The sequence below is a fragment of the Diadema antillarum genome, unplaced genomic scaffold, assembly GCF_040938485.1.
Source record: "Diadema antillarum isolate AM-2024a unplaced genomic scaffold, OU_Dant_1.0 scf00000008, whole genome shotgun sequence".
Classification (NCBI taxonomy): Eukaryota; Metazoa; Echinodermata; class Echinoidea; order Diadematoida; family Diadematidae; genus Diadema; species Diadema antillarum.
In genome coordinates, this window is record NW_027270897.1 from 1438970 (window position 1) to 1466891 (window position 27922).

The 27922-nt window shown below is 38.7% G+C and overlaps 1 protein-coding gene across 1 annotated transcript; it reads right to left on the reverse strand.

The window, feature by feature from the left end:
* Positions 1–1340: 1340 nt before the first annotated feature.
* On the reverse strand, positions 1341–27890 carry LOC139718445 (uncharacterized). The gene is made up of 13 exons (XM_071629919.1): positions 27797–27890; positions 26118–26228; positions 20396–20509; positions 19706–19816; positions 18025–18141; positions 15439–15558; positions 13921–14040; positions 13180–13296; positions 11011–11130; positions 9633–9752; positions 4845–4952; positions 2177–2290; positions 1341–1351 (listed from the first exon to the last, which is right to left on the reverse strand). The coding sequence occupies exons 1-13, from the start codon at positions 27888–27890 to the stop codon at positions 1341–1343; spliced, it is 1377 nt and encodes a 458-aa protein (XP_071486020.1).
* Positions 27891–27922: the final 32 nt, after the last annotated feature.

The window sequence follows — 27922 nt, forward strand, 5'->3', positions numbered from 1 at the left end:
TGTATATCGGAACTTATAACTTTTAAGTCAAGGTGATAATAGTCTGATTTGCACCTGCCTAAAGACACAGTCATCGTTTTGCAGACGGAAGACGTATAATCGGCAAGATGATCAGAGAATTCGGAGTACATACGAACGAAACTCGGGCAATTATATGCCCATCCATCATGAGGTTGAACTTATTATCTTAATAGAACCTTGACGATCAATAGTGGAAAAATGTAAAGTATAGAGCCTCTACGGAAAAATAGGTTTCAAAGTTTTCAACAAACTTAAGAAGTATCACGGTCCTACTTTGATACCCCTACTCCATGGAACCTTTTCGGGGTTGGTACTGCATGTTCTCCAAGTACAGGGGGAACTGTCTTTAACACTAAACCTTTTGCTTTGCCAGGTACTCATTTATTATATGCCTCTAAATCAAAGAAGAAATCCACCCCAAAATGAATACATTCAAAAAGAAAGAGAAAATATTCCTACAGAATGATAAAAAAAATGACAAAAATAGGATGAGAAGTAAGGAAGATATGGCATTTTGAAATTTCAATTTTTTTTTGGAAAACATTTCTTGACCAGTCCTTATGAACATTCAAATGAACAAGTTGATGAAGTCATACACTCACAATGTTTCGTGTATGTTATATACGAAATTCGGGGGAAAAAATATATTTCCAGCTCATTCAAGTAAGAGCATGTTCTCATACCAAGATATAGCAGAGTTCACATTTGTTCTTTTTTATTTTCGGTGGTTTTAAGACACGTTTTACACTTACAAAGCTGAAGTTTGATATTTTTGTCATTTCTGTATATGAAATGAATAAGAAATTGTAAGACCGTGACATCGTCAACTTGCTGGTTTGAATATTCATGAGGACTGGTCAATAATGTTCCCCCCCCCCCAAAAAAAAAAAAAGTGAAATTTCAAAATGTCATATCTTCCTTGTTTCTTATCCAATTTTTGTAATTTTGTGTATCGTTCTGTAGGGAATTCTTCTTTAAGGATTTCTTCTTGAGTAAGATTGCGGGTGAATAATGTCTTGTTGAGTGTATATGCACTGGGAGGGAACAACAGTCACACATGTGCTTCTGTCGAGAAGACTCCACCTTTTTGATGCCGTGACTTATGCGCAAGGAGAAACAAAACCCATAATCTCCAGGAGCATACGACCATCGTAAATTCACATGTATAAGAATCGTAAGCCCGAACACCGGAATGGAAGAATCATCCAGTTAACAGTATCAAACATTCTTGTATAAATCTTCAGCATTACCATATAATTCCTAGTTCTCCGTACCCCATAATACATGTACATTATTTACAGTCTTTGGTTCGTTAAGGGTCAGGTTAAAACTAAAAATGATAATAGGTGTCAGAATCTCAGAGAAAAGCAAATATAATAATTCGTCAATAAAACATATACATGTACATTACCAGCGCTATCGTTACGAAGTTGCTAATAATCAGTAAAATTTCTTGCTAGAGTTTAAAATGACAGTAAGAGGAGATAGAACAGTCTGATAGATAGTTTGAGCTTAGAACACACTAGATCAATCACAATAAATGTACAATCAAAATTAATGATGATTCAGTTGCATCGAAACATAATAAAAGAAAGGTCGATTTTTGAAGTTATAACAAACACAGGACAACACTGAGTAAAAATCCGAGAAGAGTGACGTGAAGTTGAGGATGATGATGAATCGCGGCGCCGAAGGTTTTAAAGTTGATGATTTCTGTCACGAGAAAAGGGAGAAAATGATAAAAGAGGGATATTTTAATTCAAGTACGTAGAATTCATGATATTCATTTTCATATATAAAGTGTTGTTATCTTGGCCTGTTAGTTGTTATTTTCTTTAATGACATTCACATCCATGATATATAAAACGGAACGAACTTTTTTTTTCCCCTCAATATTTGTAGTTTGCAAACATAAAACGGATTTTGAACTTCGGTTCCAGTAAACTAGATACCATTCCATTGTAGGGAATTATCAGTCATTTCACAGTTTTGATGGCTCACAAGCGTTTTATTATTCTTTTCACTTCACTCTTCATTTTCTTCTTCATTGTAATATTATGCAAGTTACGCACATTATAAATATATACAATCTATAGAGGGATAGATATTATAAAGATTGTAGCATTTGACACAGCTGAGCGCCTCTCTGACCTACTAGTTTCACAAAATTCTCCCCGGTATCCCCTGGGGCAGTAACAGGCTAGTTCCCCTCCAATCCTCGCACAGATGGCGCCGTTTTGGCATGGATTTGGGTCACAGGGATGTATGGCTGCAGAAAAGGTAAAGGACAGGTGTAAAAACACAAAATCATGACGTCAAAGCTCAGTCGAATTTTCCCGCCTCATTGTGGTTATAGCTATAGACAGTTTTTATTTACAACAGGGTCTCCGGACTCTGTTTAACACAAGAGCTGTATTTTGGTAATAACACATAACACGATCTGCCCACAATTAACTCTCCATCTTTCTCTCTCTCTCTCCCTCTCCTGTCGAATCTTTTTTTTTTCTTCTCGAGGTTTCAGCCTTCTTTTTGCCGTGTATTTCCGTCTCCTATTCACAACCACACATCATGTCACTTACATATCCTTTTCCTAAATTATGGGAGTTTGATTTACAGTTACAGACGTGCCAAGTGTGGAAACATTGCTTGATTGCGTACTGTTGAGTCACCATATTGATATTTCCCAATATAGTTGTTGCCTACATGACGAAATTTCCGCTTTATTGACAACAATTATTGCCTTGACTTTCATCGCAAAATTGATGTTATTAGGATATATCCTCTCAGTGTGTCAATGTAATAAGCTTTCAAGGGTAACTTTGATGCCATTAATTACGTTTATTGTCCTTTCATGTACGTTCAGAGATGAACATTTTCGACAGATACAAAATTCACATTCACACACAAAAAAAACAATGTTGACTGTGCTGGAAGCGAAGCACACACACACATACATACACACACACACACACACACACACACACACACACACACACACGCACTTAGAAGCTCATACAATGACAGTATCCGAATGACGGTTGATATGCAGTATAGAACGAACTATTAAAATGCAATATTTGAAGCTATCCTTGGGGGGGAAAGCCTTGTTTTAATTGTTGACGGACAATTTCATTTCAGTTGCTAGTTTTAGCAGGGGTAAAAAATTCCCTGTGGGAGACCATTAAAAGTCTTTTGTAACATGAGAGCGGTAATTAAAAATCCATCTGCTTAATGACAACTAAGTGTTGCATGATTAAAATGAGCAGTTTAACGTCCAAGGTCTATATAGGGAAGCAATCACGTGACAACGCTAATATCAGCGCCCAGAAAGCAATGCAGTGAAAATTCAAACGTCTCGAACGCTATGCTTTGCCTATACTGAACGATCGGTTGTACATATTCATGTCTTATTGATGATTATACAACACCTCAGAATGATGTCGAATTGTGATTGGCCAAGAACATGTCACATGACATTCAATAGAAAATACCTATCAAACTCATTGAGAGTGACAGCCATACAATAGGCCCCTGGCATGGGCCTATAGCACGGCTCGAAGGTACTATAGCACGGCTTCGCGGGGGGCTACTAATGCATGGCCGCTCACAGAGTTCTGTGGCTCACACCCGTAGCAAAGCGCCAGCAAAGTACATTGTACAGTGTACGTGCTGGCCGGCTGCGCTGCGCTGCCGGTAAGTCTCACAGACCAGGCGCGGCGGAGTACTGCAACGTTAACGTGTACGCGCAGTTACTTTACCTAGCTAGTTGCATGTATCGCGGCCTGTATACACCTAGCGGTACTGCTGTGTTTTTACTTTTGACTCTGATCTGCTACGTGGACCACAGTGATCCCAACATCAAGACTTCATTTCAAGTTGAGAAACCGTAATTTGATTATTTTTCTGTGTTTTTATACAAAATCATTTTCGGAAATAGACAAAGTCTAGACCTACTACTAGATCTACCGACATCTCAGATCGACCTAACAGTCAGGGGGGTGTTTCATCAACGAGTTCGTCGGAGATTTCACCGACAAATTTGCTATCAGCCAATCAGACGCAAGGATTTACACTGACAACTGTTAAAAGCTAATGAAATCCTTGGTCTGATTGGCTGATAGCAAATTTGTCGGTGAAATCTCCGACGAACTCGTTGATGAAACGCCCCCCAGGCCTAACTCGATCTAACGTTAGCGTAGAATGGGTATAAAATCTCTTTGGTATAGACCCTGCGGAGTTCGTGATTCCTGTGACTGTGTGGTCGAATCATGACGAGTGTTTGAAAGCAGTACACAGGGTGGTTTACAATTCTCTGCCTAATTGTTACATTTATTTTTGGGCCTTCCTGAGTTGGCGGTCACTAATTTTGTATTGTGATTGTGGACAAGGTGTTGTATAAAACGAATAATTTATGATTTTGTTCGTGCATTAGGGCACGTAATACCGCACTCGGCGCGAGATTCGCCACTGGTCTATTCAACGCGGCGCTACGCGCCTTGTTGAATAGACCAGTGGCTCATCTCGCGCCTCGTGCGATATTCGTGCCCTATGCACTCACAACTCATAAATTATTCGTATAATGACATATGAACGGGTCAGTTCGTATACGCATGCACTAGCTGTTTCAAATCGATGATGTGGCCGTCAACTAGCCCTTACGGCATGGAATACACTCTAAAGTTTATGTGGTTCTGCTTATATGCAGTGCAGTTGTCAGTGTTACGGACAGGGTTAAAACAACAACAAAAGTTATCCATAATGTTTGCTGATCTGGCTCGTTCATGGCAAATGCTTGATAACCACATGCCTGATTTGAAACTCACCCAATTCACAGAAGGAACCCGCCCAGTCGTCTGGACACAAACAGTACCTGTGCTGTTTGTACTCCAGACAGGAACCTCCATTTTGACACTCCACAATGGGACAGGTTTCTGTATACGGACATGAGAGAAAATGATAAATAGTTCCTCATTCTGAGATCAGTGTTCATCGTGGCACCCAAGAAAGGGGAGAGGAGAGATGGGAGGGGGATAGGCCGGAAGGATGAGAAAGTTGAAGTTGAAGTTAAAGTTTATTATCATCCATAGTCACATGTTTACATGGCATAATACATAACGAGGGACACATGCTTGAATACAGGATAAAAGGGACCAGAAAAAAACATGGATGCTAATCAAGTTTGAAACCCGTGTAATACAAAGGGTACAGTACAGTACAGTACAATGAATACCTCTAATTTGAAAATACATGAAACGTGAACATAGATACAACTATTTACATCATAATACATTTGAGGTGAAAATCTGACATGAAAATGCATGTTCTGGAATAAGTGTAAATTGATATCTGGGTCTGAAATACTGTAACTACAAAAGGCAAGCAAACATTATATGTTATTTAATATATTCAGCCGTAAAATTATTCATCATTCTGTTTTGGTTACAGGAAACATTACCCTCGTGAACAGAATATAACAATTTTCGTTTCGAAATGATAGGAATCCCCATAATTATCTCGGGGACTGTGTATGAGAATGAAGCCTCTATTGGTGGAATATTTTGCTTTGTTTTGTTTGTTGGTTGGTTGTTGTTGTTGTTGTTGTTGTTTATATAACGAGAAGCTGTCGACCAACATCACGTCACATGTGTACGAGTTCTGCCCTCGCGTCTCCAGGATCACGTGATCAAACAGTATTTTGTGCTGCGATCAGCATTGATCAGAGCCCTTCCGCAATGCCCATAGGGCGTCATCTACGGCTATTTTCTGATGTTAAAATTGATGGCCATTAATCCCCATATTCACCCCTTTCTACATGAATATTTCCCATGCAGATATATTGCGTTGGTTTTATGGCACGATTTCCTCTGAAATGATCCTATAGTACTTCCTTACTTAAAAGTGGATATGAAGGATAATGTTGTCATTGAAAACAGCCGCAAATAGTTAAATCTCAAACAGCACATCATTCACTGACTCAAATTTTATAAACCGATCCGAGCATTTATTACTCCGTGGGGAGAGAATGCCTCTTACATGTCACTTGAATTACGATACAGCCATATTATAAGGGACTAAAGAATGGAATTAACGTAACTACATAATTTCTCTTCGCCCTCCACTTTTTTTTCTTTTTCATAAGAGGTTAGGCAAATTTCATATTCTGTTGCTATGGGATCAAGAATCCTGGGATAATTCCCCTCTCCATTGCCATTACGGTGAACGCAAGGCGAATTTATACATGGTCTGCCCTGTTCATATGTGGCGTTTCAACCTTAAAATGTGAAGTGCACACGGGTAGGCCTATACTGTGGACGTTTGTTCATAACGTGACGTCATATCGTTTAACCTCAAGCGTGTACATGTGAAATTCTGGCTGTTATAGTCCAAACATTGAGACCTTAAGTGCACAAGAAACGCTGGTTTTTCTGTTCATACAACAATTACATTTGAAGTATAAAATACGCACACACGAAACTGGCTGCTCCGTTGTTGAAACTAGAATTTAGAAAAAAAAAGGTGTTTACTACTGAGAAGATATATGAATGGGACTGTATACGGGAACAGCGTTGACAATGTCTCATTTTCTTACTTTAGAGTGACTATTAGGCCTATATACAATGTATATATATATATATATATATATATATATATATATATAATAATCATCACAATTCAAAAGGCTGCGAGAGTGGTAAACCAGGGGCGGATCCAGGGAGGACCGCAACCGGCGCACGCCCCCCCCCCCCTTTAATTTTGTAAACGCGCCCCTCTTTACGGAATTCCTGGATCCGCCCCTGGGTAAACGAACACATTTCTGCCTTTCGTTCTAGACATATTGTCTCGTTTGTATTTACCATCATGTTTTACGGTCCATACACTTGTTGTGAGCTGTGATGGAAACAGATTATTTGTGTCAAATGCCAGTAATTACGCAGGATCTAATAAACTTCCAGTCTTGACACACTTTATCCTTGAAAGATGAATAACAGCGCTAGGATTTTATGCTTAATATTCCAACTATCTCGCTTAATCCATGGAGGTGACTGGGCTGCATACGATTAAATTGCAGTTCTGGCGGGATCCAAAAATATCCCTATAACCCATCCCGGGTGAAGTAATTCTTTCAATGTTGTTAGGAGGGGAGAAAAAAGGCGCGTTGTTCGCGGGAGCTGTGGATTAGATCGCAGAAGGAAAATGAGAGAACAAAATTTGTTTCACCCCAATTATGGCAAAGCGTGTGGATTACGTGGGAGCAGAACATTGCGACGATCGATGCAATAAAATAATTTGAGAGGGAATTAGTGCCAGGCTGGATGTAAAAAAGAAAGATCCTTCCTCTCAGAGATTCGGTATTTGACGGATATTCCTGATTACATCATTCCCGTTCGCTCCCTGAACGTCTAAGGCGTAGTCTCGTCTCGACGTAATACATAACTCGTATATCATGGGCGGTAACGAAGAGGTGTTAAACAAAAAGTGTGCCATATGTATCTTCTATGTTCATCTATATTAATTGTCTCTCTCTCTCTCCCCCCCCCCCCCTCTCTCTCTCTCTAACGATGTACGCATTTAAAACGCTCTCTCAATCTCAGATCCTGCACATTTTCTCTTTTTTCTAAATTCATAAAACATCAAATGACAAGGATCTATTTTAGGTGTTATATAAAATAAATGATAAATGTTTTTCATTCGTGCAATAGAGAGAATATTTCATTAGGTGAAAGATGAAATTATTGATCCATTCAACGAGGCTGCGCCTCGTTCAATGGATCATTTCATCTTTCATCTCATGAAATATTATATCCCTTGCACTCATAAACATTCATTATTCGTATAACGGAGCGCCCACTTGTCGGATCGACGGGCGGTAGCACCGTGCGAAACAAAATGATTATGTCGCGTTAAAAAAACAAATGCGTTAATGTCTTGATGACCTGGCACAGGACCAATAACCTTACGCTTGGTCGCAGGGAAAGCACTAACAGTCACGATGACTGTCCTAATTATGGTGGAGTGCACCTTTAACATGATGTCTCTTGCATTTCATTTTTATATATCCTTTTTCTTTCAAGTAAAGGTTACGTAAATACTGGGGGCGCTGTGACATTGTGGATACGGCTCCCGACTCCCAATCGGAGGACGAGTTCGATTCCCGCCCAGTGCTTACGTCTTTGAACAAGATGTTTTTACTCACACCACGACCCAGGTGTATAAATGGGTACTTGGAAACGCTATAGGGTAATAATAATAACAGGGCCCTCTGGTAGAGCAGTGGCAACATTGAAGATGTTACCCTGGATAGAGAAGACCTTATTGTTGTTATTATTATTATCATTATTATCATTATTATTATTACTACTACTACTACTGCTACTACTACTACTACTACTGCTGCTGCTGCTACGACTACTACTACTATATTACTATGATACGTACCCTAACTTTACTGAGCAGACAGGGATGGAAAGACAATTGAAAGATGCAAAATTAGCCATGAATACTCGAGGAACCCCTGGGATATTTTATGGAAATCTTAACTTTGACTGGTTTCTCTGTGTCGTCTCAGCAGAGGATATAAGCGGATCGCGGTTGCCATTTGACGGTGTGCTGCTATAATTAGTAACTGGAGTCATTCACCGGTGATTCACGTGAGTTGTCATTTCTTACAACGTGACAAGTTCTTGGCTGATGTTGGTTTTTTGGAGTGGTTTTTTTTTCTTCTTTTTTGGAGGAAAAGACCTGGTCTTCATTAGTCTGGAGCCTGTCAAAATGGCAACAGGATCGGCGGCAATATACTTTCTCACGTGTGCTCCGAAAAGCTGGCTCCGGTAATTGTCCCCTTTCCTTCCTTCAAGAAAAGCTGCAGGTTCTTGTAACATTTTCCTAAACGAGCAACATCCAGATATCGGGCTTCTTAAAAAGCATAACACGAATGTTTAACACACCATGGACAGTGTCAAGAAGTTACGCATATATAAATTACGCCGAATGTTAATTAATGTAATTAAGGGCGATGTATCCAATTATCTCAAATTCTTCTGAAAGTAATTTTCTTGATATCTCTCCGGTAAAAGAGAGAGAGAGAGAGAGAGAGAGAGAGAGAGAAAGGGGAGTGGTGAGAGGGAGAGAGAGAATGGAGAAGAGACGGGAAGTGAGGATAAATCTATTCTTTCGATCGGGAATTATGAACTCTAAAAGGTGACATAAACGTTGCACCAATTCGTGAATTTCGAATCTCTTGATGTGTTAAGACGGTATTCATAGTTGACTCTTCCTGATGTGGGGAGCAAGAACTGGAAGAGACGGGTGGCATGTGGCGTATTGTACCAGCCGCGAACCATGTTACTACCAGAGATTTTCCCGCAGATCCTCAGAACCTTGCGAGATGCTAATATGCAACTGGTTTGTCACGGCAAATATCAGACACACCACCACCAATAACAAGAAGAACATCAACAAAAGTGAAATATTTTCCTCTGCCTATAAAGTGTATAGTATAGACCTATCCCCATGAGGGTATTGTCACATCCGAAAGATGATTTTTTGGAATATTGAGATGAGTAAGGTGTGGCGGCCCGGGATGCAGTCCTGGTTACCATGGTTACACTCACCCACTTGGCAGTTGATGCCCTCGTAGCCGTCCTGACAGGTGCACACGTACTCGGATGGGTCAGAGCTGAAACACGTGCCGTTGTTCATGCAGGGGTGGCTCAGACACGGACTGCGCTCGTCTGGTGGTGAGATTAATGAAGGAGGCTAATCAAATCATCACCACTCACAGACAACGACTTGTGTTCCTTCCTTCATCCAAGATTAACAGCAGATTCACGTGGAGTGATCTTTATCACATCATGATTATCATTACGTACTATACGACAAACACATACACATAAAATAAAATGAACACATGATCTATCGAAAAGCTGGCAGATGGAGACAAGAATATCTCCCATATAGTGACAATGTTATATTTGGATACACACGTGCGTTTTTACCGCAGCATTGGATTCATTTGTACACTTCCTTTTTCTTGCCTTACTTAAGTTTTACTTCGCGACTTTACTTCCGGTTCTTGCCAGGAACAGGTACATGATATAACTGAAGAATGACAGAAGTTATTGACCCTCCGTGAACACGACACTTCACCTTCATTCTATCTCATGATAATAATTGTCGCTTCGTTTAAAGATTTTCCCGTATCAGTTTTTTTTTTGGTCATGTAACCAGTTACCGATGAAATCTCTGAATCATTCTTGATAAACACTGTCTTACACTAATCACCCACTGCCTTGATACCTGCTGTTTATTTATCAACTTGCTACATGCTTGTTCGTATTTTGTGAACATAAGCCGGACAGGGTGACATTTTGCAGGAGGTGATTGTACCATCCTTTAAGCATTCACTTGTCATGAATGACATGGTCAAAAACTAGTATGCAAAATATCTTGGCCGACAGACACAAATGACGCATTAGCTTGTGTCACAATGAATGAATGAATGAATAAATAAATAAATAAATAAATGTATGAATGAATGAATGAATGAATGAATGAATGAATGAATGAATGAATGAATGAATGGATTGTTGACTGAATGACTGACTGACTAACTGAATTAATGAATAAAAGAACGCACACGTGAATTAATGAATAAATGAATGAATGAATAAATGGATGAATAAAGGCATGAATACATGAATAAATGGAGCTATGTGTCTATGTGAATGAATGAATGAACGAGGTGAATAGAATGACACATTTTTTTTTTTGAATATTAGAGTTGCTCGATTTCTGTGTGTCGTGTGTCATTATATGCAACACACATTTTACAACTACAGTAAATCCTTAATTGCAACTATGATAGTACCTTGAACACTTTAGCTAGCTTGACAAAGGATACAACTGATGTGCTTTTTTGGTATGAAATAAGGAGAAAGGAACAGAGGGTTGGTGCACACTTGAATGAACGGATATTGATGCTACACTCACCATTGGCGCAAAGTTTTCCGTAGAAAAACGGTTGGCAGACGCAGGTGAAGTCCTGGGCCGTCAGACCCCCGATACACTCGGCACCGTTCCTGCATTGGTTGTCAGCCAGACATATTCCCTCTGTATCAGAAAATGAGGGCGAAAACTACAGCGAATGAATTCCATTGCATGATTTATTATGTTCTGCTATTGAGTTGAACTTCAATTGGCAGTCTTGCATGAGTTTTAATTTGTTGGGTAAAAATCGTGACACGACATTTGCTCCTGCGACAGTTGCTCCTGTCTTATTTATTCCAAGGACTAAGGGTTAGGTTTAGGATAGTGATCGGGCTTGAAGATTAGTTTGATGTGATGATGAGGATTAGAGTTAGGGTTATGTTTGTGGGTAGAATTTACGTTTGGCTTAGCGCACATATACTGCATGGGAACAATTGTCGCCGGAGCAAATGTCATGGATGGAACCAATGAAAGTATATGTTTGTTGCATGTGAAGGATGGATGACTATCGCTACGTTTTAGTTTTAGTGCTGTGGTCATTATCATGAATCTTAATCTTAAATGTTTCGAGAAATCAAACTAACAAAAAAGAAATAATATCTTTAAATATACTTTCTCATGCCTAACAATTCTTGCAACACTTTGCCAAACTATATATTTCCTAAACCGATGAAGTTTTTCTTTTTTTAATCATTATAGAAGAATAAATATATAGTGTCATTATTTTTTGGTGCACTTTGGTTTCTGGTATAATTCGTCTGGTTCGCCTTTCAAGAAAATGAAGGAATGAATGTAACTCATACCGGAAGTGTTTGTGCATACAATAAAGTAAAAAGAGAAAGAAAGAGGGGGGGGGGGAGACAGAGAGAGAGAGAGAGGGAGAGAAAGAAGAAAAAGAAAAAGAAAAAGAAAAAGAAGAAGCGAAAGAATGCAAAATGTTCTATATTTCATGCAATTTATTGAAGCTTTCTAAAGTCAACAATTTGATTGATGCGAATCCTTGGGTAGGAAAAAAACCCTGCCGCATATTTATTAACTGTAAAGAGTTGATTGATCAGAAAAACCGCATCCTTTAGAGCCCTGTATCGTTTTTACCTTGACTCGGCGCACAAGAAATCTGAGCTTAACAATAAAGCGACAGGTGGATTTTTCGGCGCAAGTATATAATTGCTATAGATCTATAGGCGTTCTCGCCTACATTATGCAGCGCAAGGTTAAACGCCTCGGACTAAGCGCAAATTCCCAGTGGATCCAATAAGGGACCGAGCATTGGCTTTATGTATCTTGGCAGCTGCCGCAGTTTCCCGCTCAGTATTAGCTCTTTCTTCATTTACTTCCGTCAGATAATCATTGTGGTTGTTTCTTGACTAAATTTGAACCGAGCGCATTGTAATGAGGTGAATTCCTCTGGTAAGACTCTGTGAAATTTAGCATTGAGTGTCCGTCCAGAGCGCAAGAAGGTGGTGAATTACGCGGAATTCTCAATTAGTCCCGAAACTTGAAGAAAACGCCATGTCGTTATTATTAAGTCTTCAAAATTGTTTAAATTGTGACGTACGTTTGGCTGACAGTGATTTGAGTCTATATAGCGGAAAAAAAAATCGAGCCAGATTAACTCGGCTAAGATCAGCTTGGATATCGAAAACACGCGCGAACACGAACAGTCCATCATGACTTTGATATATCATATTAAATTTGTCAACGGGATTATAGTTTGATTTCGATTTCTTGCTAATATTAGTAATAACAAACGAAACTTTCAATACATAGTACACGGACTCGCTGGATCACAGTTTTTGTGTTCGAATTGACAGAATCGATAAATGAAAAGCTTTGACGGTTATAAAAGTGGATGTTTGACGTAAATATCAACTTGTGATCAATTTGTTCGAAATGAAGACTGAGTGTCAAGCGCAATGTATGACAAAAATAAGATCGCATCGCAGATACATTCAAAGCAATTCCAAAATTAAGCTTCGTGCTGGAGACTCATTTTTTTTTATGAACTTACGAATGATAGTATTTTTTTATGTGAAATATACATTAATAGTAGGTTTTGCTGAGCTCGTGAAATACACCAGTCGGGCTGTTACTTTGTGTATGCGTTTCATTGAAATGCTGGACAGAGATTATGAAAGCCTTAAATCTAATCGAAGTGAAAATATGACTAACCTGTTTCACATCGGTCACCATAGTAACCAGTAGGGCAGGTGCAGTTGTAGCTGTTTTCATCCACGTCCACGCAGGATGCCCCGTTCTGGCACTCATTGTTCCGGCACGCCGGAATACCTGGCAAGTGTTGAGGAAAGCCGTCATTTGATGCAAACTACCAAAATTTATGTTTGTGTTTGTTTTTTTTTAAAGTAGCATCTTTTTATGTTTTCTTACTGTCTTTGACTTCCTCTGTGCAATGGAGAAGCTGTTGTTGATGCTAAAGGATTTCGGGGGTTTTTTTGGCACTATGTTAGCAGACATATCAGTTTAGCACCGAGATTTATTTATGTATTACAACACTAAATTGCTGCTTAACTGTTTCTTTCTTCTGGAACAGTTTTCATCCCTCAAAAAGGAGAAGACAATAATTGCGCATCCTCATGAGATGGCCATTTATTTATTTTAAGTAACTAACAACGATGACGTCACAAAATGCAAGCTGATTGGTGGAATGTTTTTGGTGTTAAATCTCTTAGCGCACAAGACGAAATGTGTATGGAGTTTATGCAAGCGGCTGTCTGGCAAGACAGCCTGTACATTCATGGCGATGATAAATATTTGCCCTACAGCAAAACTCAGGACCTTGGTTATGCTTTTCTACCCAAGACAACCCTTCACATCTGTACAGAAGAATGCACTAAACGGCCCAACAAAGTGACACATTACATTTTGATTCAAAAGAACGTGATGGTGACTCACGATTTTCGCACGCGTCTCCTTCGAAGTCTTTGGTGCAGACACAGATGTAGCTGGTCGCGTCGTTCCGGCTGAAGCAGGAAGCTCCGTTCTGACAGGGATTGCTCAAACACGGGTTTAATCCTGAAAATTGAATTCCATCACAGATCGGAAATCACTTAAGACCATTTTAATGAGGCATTTGCCGCGACAGCTAGAGCTTCCATGCAGAACATGGTATACATCGTAGTGTCTGACGTGGTCGGTCCGACTTGTTCGATTTTATGTTCTCGATTGAACGAGAACGCGTGTAATCTGATTGGTGGTTTTTGTATACCATGTCAAAAGTCAGGGGGTGAAATGTTACAGGTATGATTATTACATGCAATGATCGGGATAAATAATTATTGATGTCAAAAAGGCAAAAATGACATAAGTAATAAACGTGACATGCAAATATAGCGCCATCTGGGGCCCGTTTCATAAAACTTGTTATCAGTGACAACTGCCACATTTCTATGACAAATTTGCTCTCAGCCAATCAGATGCAAGGATTTCAGTAGCTTGTCACATCTATGACAACTTGCCACTGATGACAAGTTTTATGAAACGGGCCCCAGATCTTTTTTTAACTCGTACATTTCTACTCTTACATCAACTCCAATCTTTATCCTTTCTTAACCTCCACGCTTATTCCCCTAATACGAAATTTTAGCATGTGATTCGATGCACCTAAACGGTTGATAATCATGGTCCAAAAGTCGAAAGTATCCTACCTGACTGCAAGTCTAAAGCCGCTCACATCTTTTACATTAAGAAATATTTGAACATTTTATGTAGGCCTACAGATAGGCCGAATAACCGCGTTTGAACTGACGATATGTATCAAACTTACCATTATAGTAAGTGATATTACCAGGGCCCTGTTTCATAAAGCTGTTCGTAAAGTTACGAACAACTTAAGAGCGACTGGTGATCAGTTCTTGTGCTGAATTATTGAAATTCTGATATGTATAGTACATCAGAACTGATCACCAGTCGCTCGTAAGTTGTTCGTAACTTTACGAACAGCTTTATGAAACAGGGCCCTGGTATACTAAAATATATAGCTGAAGTTATGAATTTTTATCTTTTAACAGCCAAATCAGATGTCGGGCGCATGTGCTGACCAAAGGTCAATAAGAGGTTGGAGATATAATCAATGCATTTGATGTTAGTTTTTGGCGGATGATGCACACTGCTTCTCTAAGAGTGATAGAAAAAAAAATTGTTTTCACATGATAGTATCAAATTGAGTCGACCTCCATGAAGCTCAAAGTTTGGTCTTGGCAAAGGAATGATCACGACTGTGATTGATGTAAAAATTCAATGCATCAATTAAGTTGATTGATATCACATTGTAGCACGTACTCCAGTTTTACTCGTGGACAATCTCACTGAAACACGTACAGCAGATGAAATATCACACGAATTAGGTATGATTCTACTTATCTATTATTCTTTTTTGTTTGGCATATCGGCTTGAAAGCAGCCCAAACTCACTGGATTCGCAATTCGTTCCAGTAAACTCCTCTCCACACAAGCAGCGGTAGTCGTATGTGTTCTGGGGCTGGAGACACGGGGCACCGTTCATGCAGGGGTCGCTGGCGCAAGGGACCATGTCTACACACAGGGAAGTGGGAAAACGAGAAGGGTAAATGCGGGAAACAAGCAGGTATCAAGCCAGGAGTGTACTAGATGGTGACACATGTCATCAGATAATATGAATGCTAACACGAAGGTGCACTGTTCTTAAAAACAACAAAAACAAAAACAAAAACAAAACAAAAACAAAAAACAAACGAAATTACTGTGATCGAATGAATGCGCCAACATAAAGAGATTCTGGCATCAGATGTATTATAGCGATGCCTTCTTCAAGACCAACAACAAATACATTACATTTGGGTATTATTTCTTGATGCTTTCCAAAAGTAGCTACAGGCTTCATTCTAGTTAAAACCAGAGCTAATTTTAACCCAACGTCCTACGTACGCGCTGCATAATGGTATTTATAAAGCTGCTGTTTTTGTTGCTATTAAAAAGGTGTTCTCATAATATATTAACTGGACTTTTATTACTTGCAGAAATTGTCGGATATTATAAAAGAAGGGGGATAGCATGAACTTGAATGACGAAGGGGTTTTAGTGTAATGAAGAAGAACCGGAAGTTCCTTTCGAAGACCCCCCAAACAGCTGAGTAATCGAGTTAACATCTCAACTTGACCTGACCTTCATTTTGCTGCACGCAGATAGAGGGCGGGGTGGGGGATGGGGTGGGTCCTGTTTGTAGAGAGCCCCTACATTTTACATTATGAGCGTTGCGTGAAAACGGTGTCTCGAGGATTCAAGGCATTTACAAAGGGAGAGAGATTTTTGGATATCGAAATATAAAGGACTTGGCACTCAGATACAAGATACAAACTGGTTAAAGGCTAGAGATTTATGCAAATTGCCGTCTACAGGTACCATAACATTTGCAGTTAATATGGACAAGACAGAGAACAGGCATAAATTTCTAACGCTCATAATAACCAGCTGATAACGTTCATATGGATGGATAGATGCGCAGTCATTTATAAATGTGTTCTCGCCCTGGTGTTTCTCACGTTTATTTGCTCGTATAATACAATGTACATTGTACAACCTTATGCAACTCTCAAAGATTTCCAAAACCATACATAATCAAGCTGCTGCCATTTCGTGCGAGTCCTTCTATTTGGATATTGAAAGTTTATAGAAGTTGGAGTTGAAATCGAAATAGAGACATGGAAATTCTTCAATAGCAAAACTATCGAGTAATTCGCTTTTTTAAAAATCATCTTCGAACACATACATAATGTTGCTTTACTATTTTTTTTTCGTGAAGCAATCGTTGAACATTGCGTGAATTTAGCAAAAATATGATACTCAGATGTTTGCTTGTTCCAATAATCCATTTCTTTTAGCAAGAGAATTATAACAAGATGTCCTTCCAACTTGTGTTAGTCGTTGCAAAAGAAAACATTTCTTTGTTTCATGAAAGAGATTCTCTGCAGCTCGGTATCGTCAATAGATAGGTCTAGAAGTTTGTCGATGATTATGAAGTTTAAGACTTACGTTATGAAACGCCCATAATAACGTTTGCTTTATAATTGTCCGATGAAGAAGATGCTGCCATTTATTTATAATCACGTTCAAATATTGTTGGTAGGCCTACTACCGCAATATAAAAAAGATAAGAAAATAACGAGAGCGAAAAGAACGTTGCCACTGTGAAAAGAGGAGGGAAAATTTCACCTTTCTATTTCTTACATCTTTTCGGTAAGATTTAAAAACAATCCTCGATGTGATATTTCGGTTCTTCAACTAGGTCAATGAGGGTAAAATGTAATATGAAGCGGAAATTGAGAATCACACGCTAATAACTGTCTTGGCAAAACAGGTCGGGGGTGGGTGGATGGGAGGGGAGGGGAGTTGGGAATATGATTAGAAAGCAAATATAATGTGGTGTCTGGCCTGTCAAAGTGCAAAACCTAGGGAAGCTTCGAATACGATACGAATTGCCATTTTCAGCTGCAATTATGACGAGTTCCAAGTGAAAAGTACCGGCGCAACTACTAACATTTTGTGGATTTGTGCTTGTAGGTGTATGACTCGAAAAAAGGCCGTAACATTTTATGCATATAACTCAGTGGTGAAACTTACAGAACCACCTCGTTCCAGGATACTTTCTTCTAAAATGATCTGAAATATCCATTTTTTTTTTGAGGGTTGGGGAAAGAGATATAATTTTAGCTCTAGTTGGAGAAGACAAGAGCGATAGCAGTCATGGTTAATGCTGTATTTTGTCCCAAGATTTTGGCTTGGCTAATTTGGCTGTATGCCTATCACAACAATACCCTTAATGCACATGACTTGTCATGATCAGTATTACTTTTACGTCTCAAATATTCCTTAACGTGTCGAGTGCAACACATGGATAGCTCTAGATTGGGTTTTGGGGGTGCCGAAAGGGAAGGAATGGATCTAAACTAGTCGCTCTCTTCTAGAGTAATTTTCAGGCAAGGCGAGTTAGATTTGGCTGAAGCTAGTGAGGGATTTTCTCACTAATTTCGCAGTTGCTTCCAGTAAACCCCGTGCGGCAGGTGCAGTGATGAAGAAGACCGCCTAAGGTAGTGAAACAAGTTCCTCCGTTCTGACACGGCTGACTGTTGCATGCATCAGCTGAAAAAAAAAGGTGAAAACAGTGAAGATGGCGACCATGTTGTTAATACTGAGATCACTTCAAAGTTCTCCGCGTAATCACTAACATTATCTTTAAACATATTCCTTGGTATCGATATGGTGTCGTTATTTCTACAGCAGTCTAGTTTGTCCTCATTTCTCTTCATTGTTGCCATTGATGAATTGGACAGGGCTATACTGTTAGAAAAGTATTCCGTATAATGTTGAATCCATAACTATACTTTTACTTCAGTTTCAGTGTTAAACAGACAAATGAGAGTGATGATTACGTTACTATGCATGCACGCAAACACGTAGTACATAATTACGTATATCAGATATAAATTATCATAAAATACAGACATAATATATAGCATGTGCATAAAGACATATTCATAAACAACTTTTAAGTAATTACTCAATTGATGACATTTACAGTTGTAGTAGTTGAGCAGCCTACTATATACGTAAGAAGGCATACAATCATCACACTATCATAAATGTATCGTTATAGGTCCTTAAAATACATGTATGCAAACAACGTCGATTCATTTGTTGCTCTTATTGTCAAACTTTGCTAGAAACTCGTGATTTCCTCTCTCCAATCGATGTGGTGATTATCGTTATAAAAAGAGTCCAGAGAACGTCAAGCCTTTAATCCCCTATATATATATATATATATATATATATATATATATATATATATGTGTATATATATATATATATATATGTATATATATATATATATATATATATATTTATATATTTATATATATATATATATATATATATATATATATATATATATATGTGTGTGTGTGTGTGTATATAGGGAATTAAAGGCTTGACGTTCTCTGGATATATATGTATGCCCTATATATATAGAAGTATGAACACGTGGACATTGATAGCGCGTCATATAGTATTATGCGTCATATAGTATTATGCCTGCATCAGAGGAAGTGCGTATAGAAGGCCATGAAAATGGTGACAACGTACGTGTTTTCATTTGAGGAGAGGGCTAAATATAAGAGAAGGGGTAATTTACACTGTATAGGGATTCCATCATAGAGTTCGTGTCCTTAAAGGGAAGCGACGGTGATTACTTCTCCCAAGAGAATTACAATTTGAGTCGACGATTTTAGACTTCTTTATCAACGGAAAAGATAGAATCAAAGACTAATGTCTCTGAAAGAGATAGGCCTATACTGTAGTCAGGGAGGTGGGAGAGAGCTATGATATAGAGTCACATCACGACTGACACTTTTTAGATAGCTGTCTTTCCCGGCCCTTTACACCAAAATGCGGTTGTTTGATCTGATCATCAGTCTTGTTTTGAAGACTTTGCGACTTTGCGATAAGATCCTCCTCTCATGTACATGTATGCATGTACATTAATTATCCACTAATATCCAGTCTAAAACCCCATGAATGAGGACAATAACTCTCGAAACGTGGCTGGGCCTTGGACAGATTTTAAGACAAAAATGATCTCATTAACCATTGTGGATGAGAAATTAAAGTGAGAATTCCTGGACATTGTACTGTACGCCTATATACTCACGTTCCTCGCACAACTCGCCCATCCAGCCGAACGCGCATCGACACGTAAAATCAGCTCCGTCAGGGATACAAGTCCCGCCATTCTTACACGGCCTGACCACGCAGGCATTTTCTGGGGGAAAAAGACAAAAGTAACAGAGAAAATGAATAATCATTGTACGCTGGTAAAATCAATTTACATTAAATTTTCTACTACTTGTAATAGAATCGACACTAGAATAATGCCGAAGTAATCAGTTGTGGATTGGTCGTTGGTTTGTAGTAGCAGAAAAAGTACTCGTGGTAGTAAGTAGTTCATGTAAACTGTACATAGTTGTTTGGTGGTGGCAGTAGTAATGGAATGCCAGTAGAAGTAGTAGTAGTGATGGTGGCGGTAGTCATCAAAAAAAGGTAGTCGCTAAAATAGTAGTAAACAATAGTTCATATCAATAATAATGATATTCATCGTCACCAGACTTCCTAATCTCATAACTTTGCTAACATCAATCACAACAATGTAAAAATGCTACTTCTGCCGCTACAAATTCTTAACCATCAACCACAATGAACGTCAACTGCGACTAACACCAACACCACGACCACCACAAAAAACAATAGTCCCATAACCACCACTAATACCATGACTGAAATTTCCACGACAACCACCACCGCCGCCACAACCACCACTCCCACTTGTATATAGCATATTTACCAACTATCTCACAGGTAATCCCCGAGTAGCCGGTGGGACAGACACAGCTGAACGTATCGCCTCTGTTGACACAGCCAGCTCCGTTTTGACACGGGTTTGGAAAACATGGTGTATCTTTTTCAAACACACACACAAAAAGGAGTAAACTGAGAACCACAATGACAAACAAAATTTGCACATGAGGTAGGCTGTTTACATTTTGAATTGATTCGAAATCAATCTCATCAAGTCAGTGCAGTATTTCAATGTCACAAACTGCAAAAAGTTGGGTGTTAAATATGAAACACCAAGCTGGTTTTAAAATTTCCTGTGCTTATTAGTGGTGTTCAATTAACACACACGGATGTCACTTCAAAATATAAGACTGACAAAAAAAGGTAATTAGTAATTAGATTTTGAACTTACACAAGACGAACAAAAACCTTCCGTAAAATATGCCCTATCACTTAATTTTTGAACAAAATGTGAACACATTAACACTACATTAACACCAAAGGGTGTGGTCTCCTATTCACACTGGGTGGGTGTTGTAGGCCCTACAATTGAAATTAACACCAGCAATGTCAAATCCACACCATGTAGTGTCATTGTTAAGTTAACACCAGCGCAGGGTCATAAATATTACCAGCTACAGTCGACAGTGTCAAATTAACACTACGAAGTGCCAGGTGAACACTTTTCAACAACATCACAGCATAGTACTTTCTACACCTATCGGTGTGGTCCTACAATCGACACTGGTTTGTGTTAATAGATTTAACATTCGTATTTTAAAATCAAATACCAATCTTTGTGCAGCGTATCATCCAAACTAGAACTGGACTCCCCACCCCTCTGTTTCCCATTAGTCGCGCATCATCATCTTCTATTTTCGGTTGGATCACTCAGTAGGGTTTATAACGGCGTGCAAGCGGACTCCATCGGAAGAGAGCTCTCCGATTCGATTCTCTCGCAAATTGGGTGCGGCACTCATGAAAGATGGGGAGTGGGGACTCCGTAACATCCAATGCATCAGACCTACTTCTAGCTCCTATCTGAGTATAGCATGCTCTCTACACCCTCTACTTTTTTTCTCGTCCCCTCTACCCTCTTTCCTTAAAGTGACGTCATAATGGCGGCTCTTGGAGGAATAGAATAATTATTGTTGATATCAACGGTAATGTACAAAACGTATAATTATGTTCGTGTGAATAGAATCGGGCTAGCAAGGCTCAAGGACATAATGTGAAGAACTATACGGTATATTTCAGTAACACTATACATTAATCCATCTCGTCCTGGGGTAGCTCTGTGGCAGAAATTAGTAATCATCTTGTCCTCATCTCTCCCTTTGAACGACTCAGTGGTGACTAATCATTCTGGTCATGTAATTTCAGAATAACAGATGACATTCTGGAAAAGCAACTTTTTTCTTTTACGAAAAGTGCTTTGACTCATTAAATCTTTACAATATCTGGAAGAAATATAAAATTGTAGATTTCACAGAGAAACAGGAGAGTTGAAGTTCTTCTAAAATGTGTTGCAAATTAAAAAATCAGTGAAAATTTTAGCAAATACTAGTTCTGCTACCAAAATTGTTCTGCAACCGAAATGAACAATTACTGTATAAGCGACAAACAATGGACTAGTAAAGAAAAAAACTTTTTTTTGCACTATACGCTATACAAAACTTTCATGATTAATCAAGATCAAAAACTACTGCAACAAATCACAGAAATGTGGTAACGAAGATTTAATGGGTTAATAGAAATCTTTCATCGATTGCTTCATCTAAGAAATCGTGAATGAGACAGTAGCATCTCAAATGTACGCTATATATGTCATTGTCTCTCAAAGATTCTTACAAACAGTAAAGATGCTGAAGGCGGAAAAGCTGTGATGTAGGTCATCTCGATAATCATTGATAATGTACTGTATATTCTAAGTTAAACCTCCATTGGGATCGTATGACTTTAACCAGTTTATCATTTCTTTGCATATATTTTTCATCAGTATAGCATTAGATACTTGAACTGATACTGAACATGAGCTGAACTGATAAAAAATTGATGAGTTCAAGGCCTTTGAAACAAACACTGCATATTTACAGACTGTAGGAATGAATTTAGTTTGACAATTGTTTGAAGAGAACCAATACACATCGTTTCTCACTCCTAGTGCATAAGTTATACATGTAGCGCACTATTCTTAATGAGGAATTTAAGCCAAACAAGTCTTTGGATTCAGCGAATGCAGAAGTAATATCAATAGAACACATCAGTGAAGATTGAGGAAAGTCGGACAATCCGTTCAAAAGTTATAACGAATTTACAAAGTTCTGATTTAATCCATATGTCGTCATCGCTATGGATAAGAAAGCTCTAACAATTCATGTCACGGTAGTAGAACGATAGAAAAGGAAAATATAAAGCGAGTTTCAGATAATTTTTTTTTGATAGAAAATCACTCTTTGCCCTGACTTATCACTGCCGTATATATGTAAAGGGTAATATTATTCCTCCTGCCTTCTGAAAGTGGATAACTCCAGTGCCCTTTGATTATGCTATGAGACAAAAATTCGTGGATTTCTTTTTATGTCTTTTATAATCTCTCTACTTCTATAACATCACAAACTGTTGAAGTCTTCTTATCCAGCGATGATGGGACCAAAACAGTAAAATGTCACAAATTTTGAACGGGTTGACTGATTTTCCTCAAACTTATTAGTACTGCGGCATTCACTTAATCCACGAATTTTATACATTTTTTTTAGTAGATTCCCTTTAAGATTACTTCTCTATATGTTGCTGTATGGGGGGGGGAGGGGAAGGGGAGCAATGTTGTGTACACGTATTATGTTATGTCCTATAGGCAATGTTCTGAGTCATGGTGCTTTTTTTGACGACCCTTGTTACTAGATAACTAGAAAGTGTCAGCTGTTTGGGCGGAAGTTGTTGTACATGGATGTGAACTTGACATTGTAATATGTTTCTATGGCAATCATGACGCCGCGGTGAGCTGTGTGTGTCAGGTTGGTCCATTGGCAACGAGGTGAATCAAAGTTCACGGAAAAACTGAACTTCTGCAAAGGTGTGCTTGGGATGTTACGAGAAGCTTCCTCCCCGCCGCGAAACTCAACTCGGTATGTTGTATCAAGATAAGAAATGGATGATTATAATGTGTGATAAGAGGTGACGCGTTTTTTTTCAAGTGTATTTCAGTTATAAAATATTCATACATACAAACATACATACATATTGTACATACATTGTACATACGTTGACATGATGTGTGTGTGTGTGTGTGTGTGTGTGTGTGTGTGTGTGTGTGTGTGTGTGTGTGGGCGTGCGTATTTGTGTGTCTTTTGATTTTATTGTCTAAAATGAGGCCTTTTAAACAGTTTCTGCCATAAATCTAAACTGATAACGATAAAAAAAAATGTTTCCCCCGTATGATACTCCATACAATTAGGACTGTGCGAAAAACGTAGGCCTATAATGTCAAAAATTATACGTTGGTGAAATCAAGATATTGAAAGTTACTTGCGGAAGAGTGTCTTTCTACACAAGAATGTAGACCCTATAGCGAAAAACGAGAATTGAAAAAAAAATCAACTGTTGCCTTCATTTTAAGACGTTCTCCACAAAGACAAGCTCTCGTATCGACAATATCGATACCAGGTACTCGTTCTCTCCAATATTTCTTTTTGTCTTTTAGTGTTTTTTTTTAGATAGAATTCAGCGTAAGAATGTCATGTTCATCGTACTTTGTTGAATATTTTATTATTATCGGTAGTGTCATCTGATCTTTTCAATCCCTACCTTACTACATGTTGTACGTGTAGTTATTTGAAGACGCCGAAATCAAATCTCACCGCCTGGTCAACCTGTCCATCCAAAAACGCAATAACGTCTATTTTGGGCAACGTTCTTTCAAGAAGTCTTTTATCATGTATCACCTACCTGCATATACACTGATGGCATACATGTATACAGAACCTAAATCCCCACTGTCTCCGTATCGCGGTACAAATATAGACTCTTTCAGGTCATTTCGAATCGAATATTAGACATCCTCGGCAATGCTCGGCGCACGTCGAATTTGTTTGTTTATTTGTTTACTTCTGTTTAGACCTTATATAAAGAGATATACTGCAAATCATGATTTCATAGTGGTCAAGGTTGATATCGTTTCTTTCCTGATCTCTGCTAAGGCGTGCGCAGAATGCGAATGAATGCGAGTCTTAATAAACCTGTTGTTTTTGGATCTCTTATAAATGCGCCTATATAAGTGCGCAGGTTGGAGGGTTTTCATACCACTTTATGTATAATGCGTGTGTGTGTGTGTGTGTGTGTGTGTGTGTGTGTGTGTGTGTGTGCGTGTGCGTGTATTTTACCATATAACACCAGTAACTACTGGATTCGCAGTGATTATGGCATAGTCCAATGTACCAACATTGAGATTTTCCGTGTTTCCAGTGCGCCGCCATAATACGATGTACATGTATATTGGGAGGTTATTTTCAGAAACGCTTTTCCGATAAAGAATGTAAAGCAGCATGAAGAAATCAATGGTTGTAATGCTTTATGCCACCTACAGTCTGGAGTGCAATGTGGCTGCAAGCCCGTGGTTCCCTAGGCAACCATGACGTCAGCAAAGTCTTCTTTGAATATTGAAGTTTGAAATGCCAAACCATACAATTTAATATCTTAATGGTATAAACAGATTTGTATGTTTTGCTTGAGCATTATTCCAAGAGGGCAAAAATCTGTCGTATGTACGATCGTAAGCCAATGCGCTTATTTGTTTTTCTTCGTTCAAAGCGGCGTGCGTAATTATTCAAAATTGATCTCCGCAGCAACGTGAACGTCCTGGTGTCTGACAGTAATGCTGTACACCTCTCACATGTGAATGAACATCTGATGACGTACTGACGTATTATTCGGGTGTACCAAGCCAAGTACTATAGGGTTTCTTCATTTAAAGGGATCGTATGTAGTTTTGGTTGAGGCCTTAGCTAACTTTAGGTTTCTAACATTTTGTGGTGAGATAATGAAAAACCTCTTATGAAATACAAAAGAGCGTATGTAATTCTAAGAGGAATTTAACGTTTATTTTATGAAAAATTGGTTTTGAAATGGTTGAGATATCCAAAATAGAGCGATCCAATAATAAAGGCGGGACCCACCGTTTATTACGATTGCTTTGTTTCACTTTTTTTTTTGGATGTCTCAGCCACTTTTCATCCGATTTTCATCAAATAAACTTTGAATTCCTCTTAAAATGGCATGCTCTGTACTATTTGGTGGTTTCTTGTTCTTGGTATCTCGCAAAAATGTAAAAAAGTTAAAAGTTAATAGCCCAATTTTCATCTCCACCAATGCTATAGTACCCCTTTAATGTGACCATAACACTGAGGAGATGGGATGGGAGGGGGGGGGGGTGTGGGTAGGGAACCAGCGTGCTTTTATACAAAACATTCACTTAGTCAAATATGATTCTCCCCGAAACACTGCAAAAGATTATTTCCCCGTATGGATTCTGCACAAACACCACCATACGACTGTATTAGTACAATCATTGACAAGAGCAATCATTTACAAATGCTCACACTGGCTTCTGACTGGTTAAAAGTTTGGAATAGCAGTGTAAGAGGGGTCCTAAAAGTGCTAAAAAACAAACAAACAAACAAACAAAATCCAAAAACACATAAATAAACGGAGGAACTGTGAACAGGACTCACCTAGAGTGCACGTAGGTCCGCTAAAGCCAGCCGGACATATGCATGAGTACTGGGACGGGGAAACGGCTATACACGTAGCATCGCTCACACATGGATTGGGGGCGCACGGATCTACACGTACGTAGGATGAGGTGTGAAATGCGTTGATTGGTCGAGGGGGAAAAAGACCCATAAAGAGAATAACTGATAACATAAAGTAGCTATGGTATTACAAACTGTGATCACGCTTGTGATCGTAACCTGTTAACCTATCTGGTATAAGGTGTGAGATGTTGAAACATTTGCCTATATTAACACCTCCGTAATCCTTTAACCGTAATCCCCTCTGGTGTTTAATTAGCACACAAGCAATCACACTCACACACACACACACACACACACACACACACACACACACCCTCTCTGGGTACACGAACGTTGAGATCAGTATGGAATACACTGACCATTAAAGGGATAGTACAGTTTCGGTTGAGTTTCCAACGATTTTTTATGTTTATTTTTTATCATTTTCTTTTTCGATAATGAAAAACCCCCTACATATAAAATATTTTACGAAAGAGCACATAATTCTAAGAGGAATCTAAAGTTTGTTTGATGAAAATTGGTTTTGAAATGGCTGAGATATCCAAAACAAAGCGATCCTGATAAAAAGTGGGACCCAACTTTTATTATAGGATTGCTTTGTTTTACTTCGTTTTTGGATATCTCAGACATTTCAAAGCCGATTTTCGTCAAATAAACTTTGAATTCCTTTTAGAATTGAATGCTCTTTAACATTTTATAGAGTGGTTTCTTCGTATCGTGCAAAAAGTTCTAAAAGCTGAATCCTCACCTCAACCAATGCCATACCATCCCTTTAACATCACTCAACTGAGCGTCTATCCTCCCCCTCCACCAACCCATCTCCAAGGAGGGGGAAAGAACGTTGTCTGGTGTCAAAGGGGACATGGCGGTTATGCAAATTTACGAAATGATTGTTCCTGGACTTACGGAGTAATATCCGACATCGTCAAAAGTGAAATTGTCAGAGCAAAATCTCTTTGTTCAACAGGCAGGATAATTATGGCAGTGGTAGTGATGGTGATGATAACGACGACGACGACGACGACGACGATGATGATGATGTTACTATTACTATACATGTAAATGTGAGAAATTGCTACCGATACTTTTGTATTATAGTACCACCTTTAACACGTTTAACACTTTTATAAATACGTGGAATAATAGTAACGCAAATACATTTCCAGCGACAAAATAATCACTTTCCATACAGTATTACGGCAGAAGGCAAGAAGACGGCTGAAGGAAAGACATTATACAATACTTTAGTTGTAAGCTATTTTCCTCAGAGTTTATGCACACTATTCACTTAAAAGCGTCTCCGTGACAGCTGTTTAAAACGTGTTCAAGGTTAGAGAGGCTATATATACTGCACACAGTGAATGGGAGCTGATATAACACAATCTGTATTCTACCTGAATGAGAAGTGCGAGTTACAATATCTGACGTCTATTAAAGCTCAGCGTTTATAAACGTGAACAAAATCTTAAAGAAAAAAAAAAACACTTATAACTGAAGAAAAAATAAATGATAGATAAACTCATTGCCTAATATTTCGCAACACACACACACAAAAAGTGAACGGACTCGACTTCTAAGTGCAAAGAGTTAATTACCTTGCGCTAGTATGGATGATATCATCTGAAGCAGACACACGGCAGATAAGGAAATGACCGTGTGAGGCGATATATTCCCGTATTTTCCGGCCATGTTCTGATCAGAGGATCGAATGATAAAAAACT

Excerpts from the sequence above, each read along its gene's own strand:
- LOC139718445 (XM_071629919.1), bottom strand. The coding sequence starts at position 27,890 with ATGGCCGGAAAATACGGGAATATATCGCCTCACACGGTCATTTCCTTA. Across the intron at positions 20,510-26,117 it reads CGGACCTACGTGCACTCTAG|ATACACCATGTTTTCCAAAC; the intron begins GTGAGTCCTGTT and ends TGTTTGAAAAAG. Across the intron at positions 4,953-9,632 it reads GGGCATCAACTGCCAAGTGG|AAACCTGTCCCATTGTGGAG; the intron begins GTGAGTGTAACC and ends GTCCGTATACAG.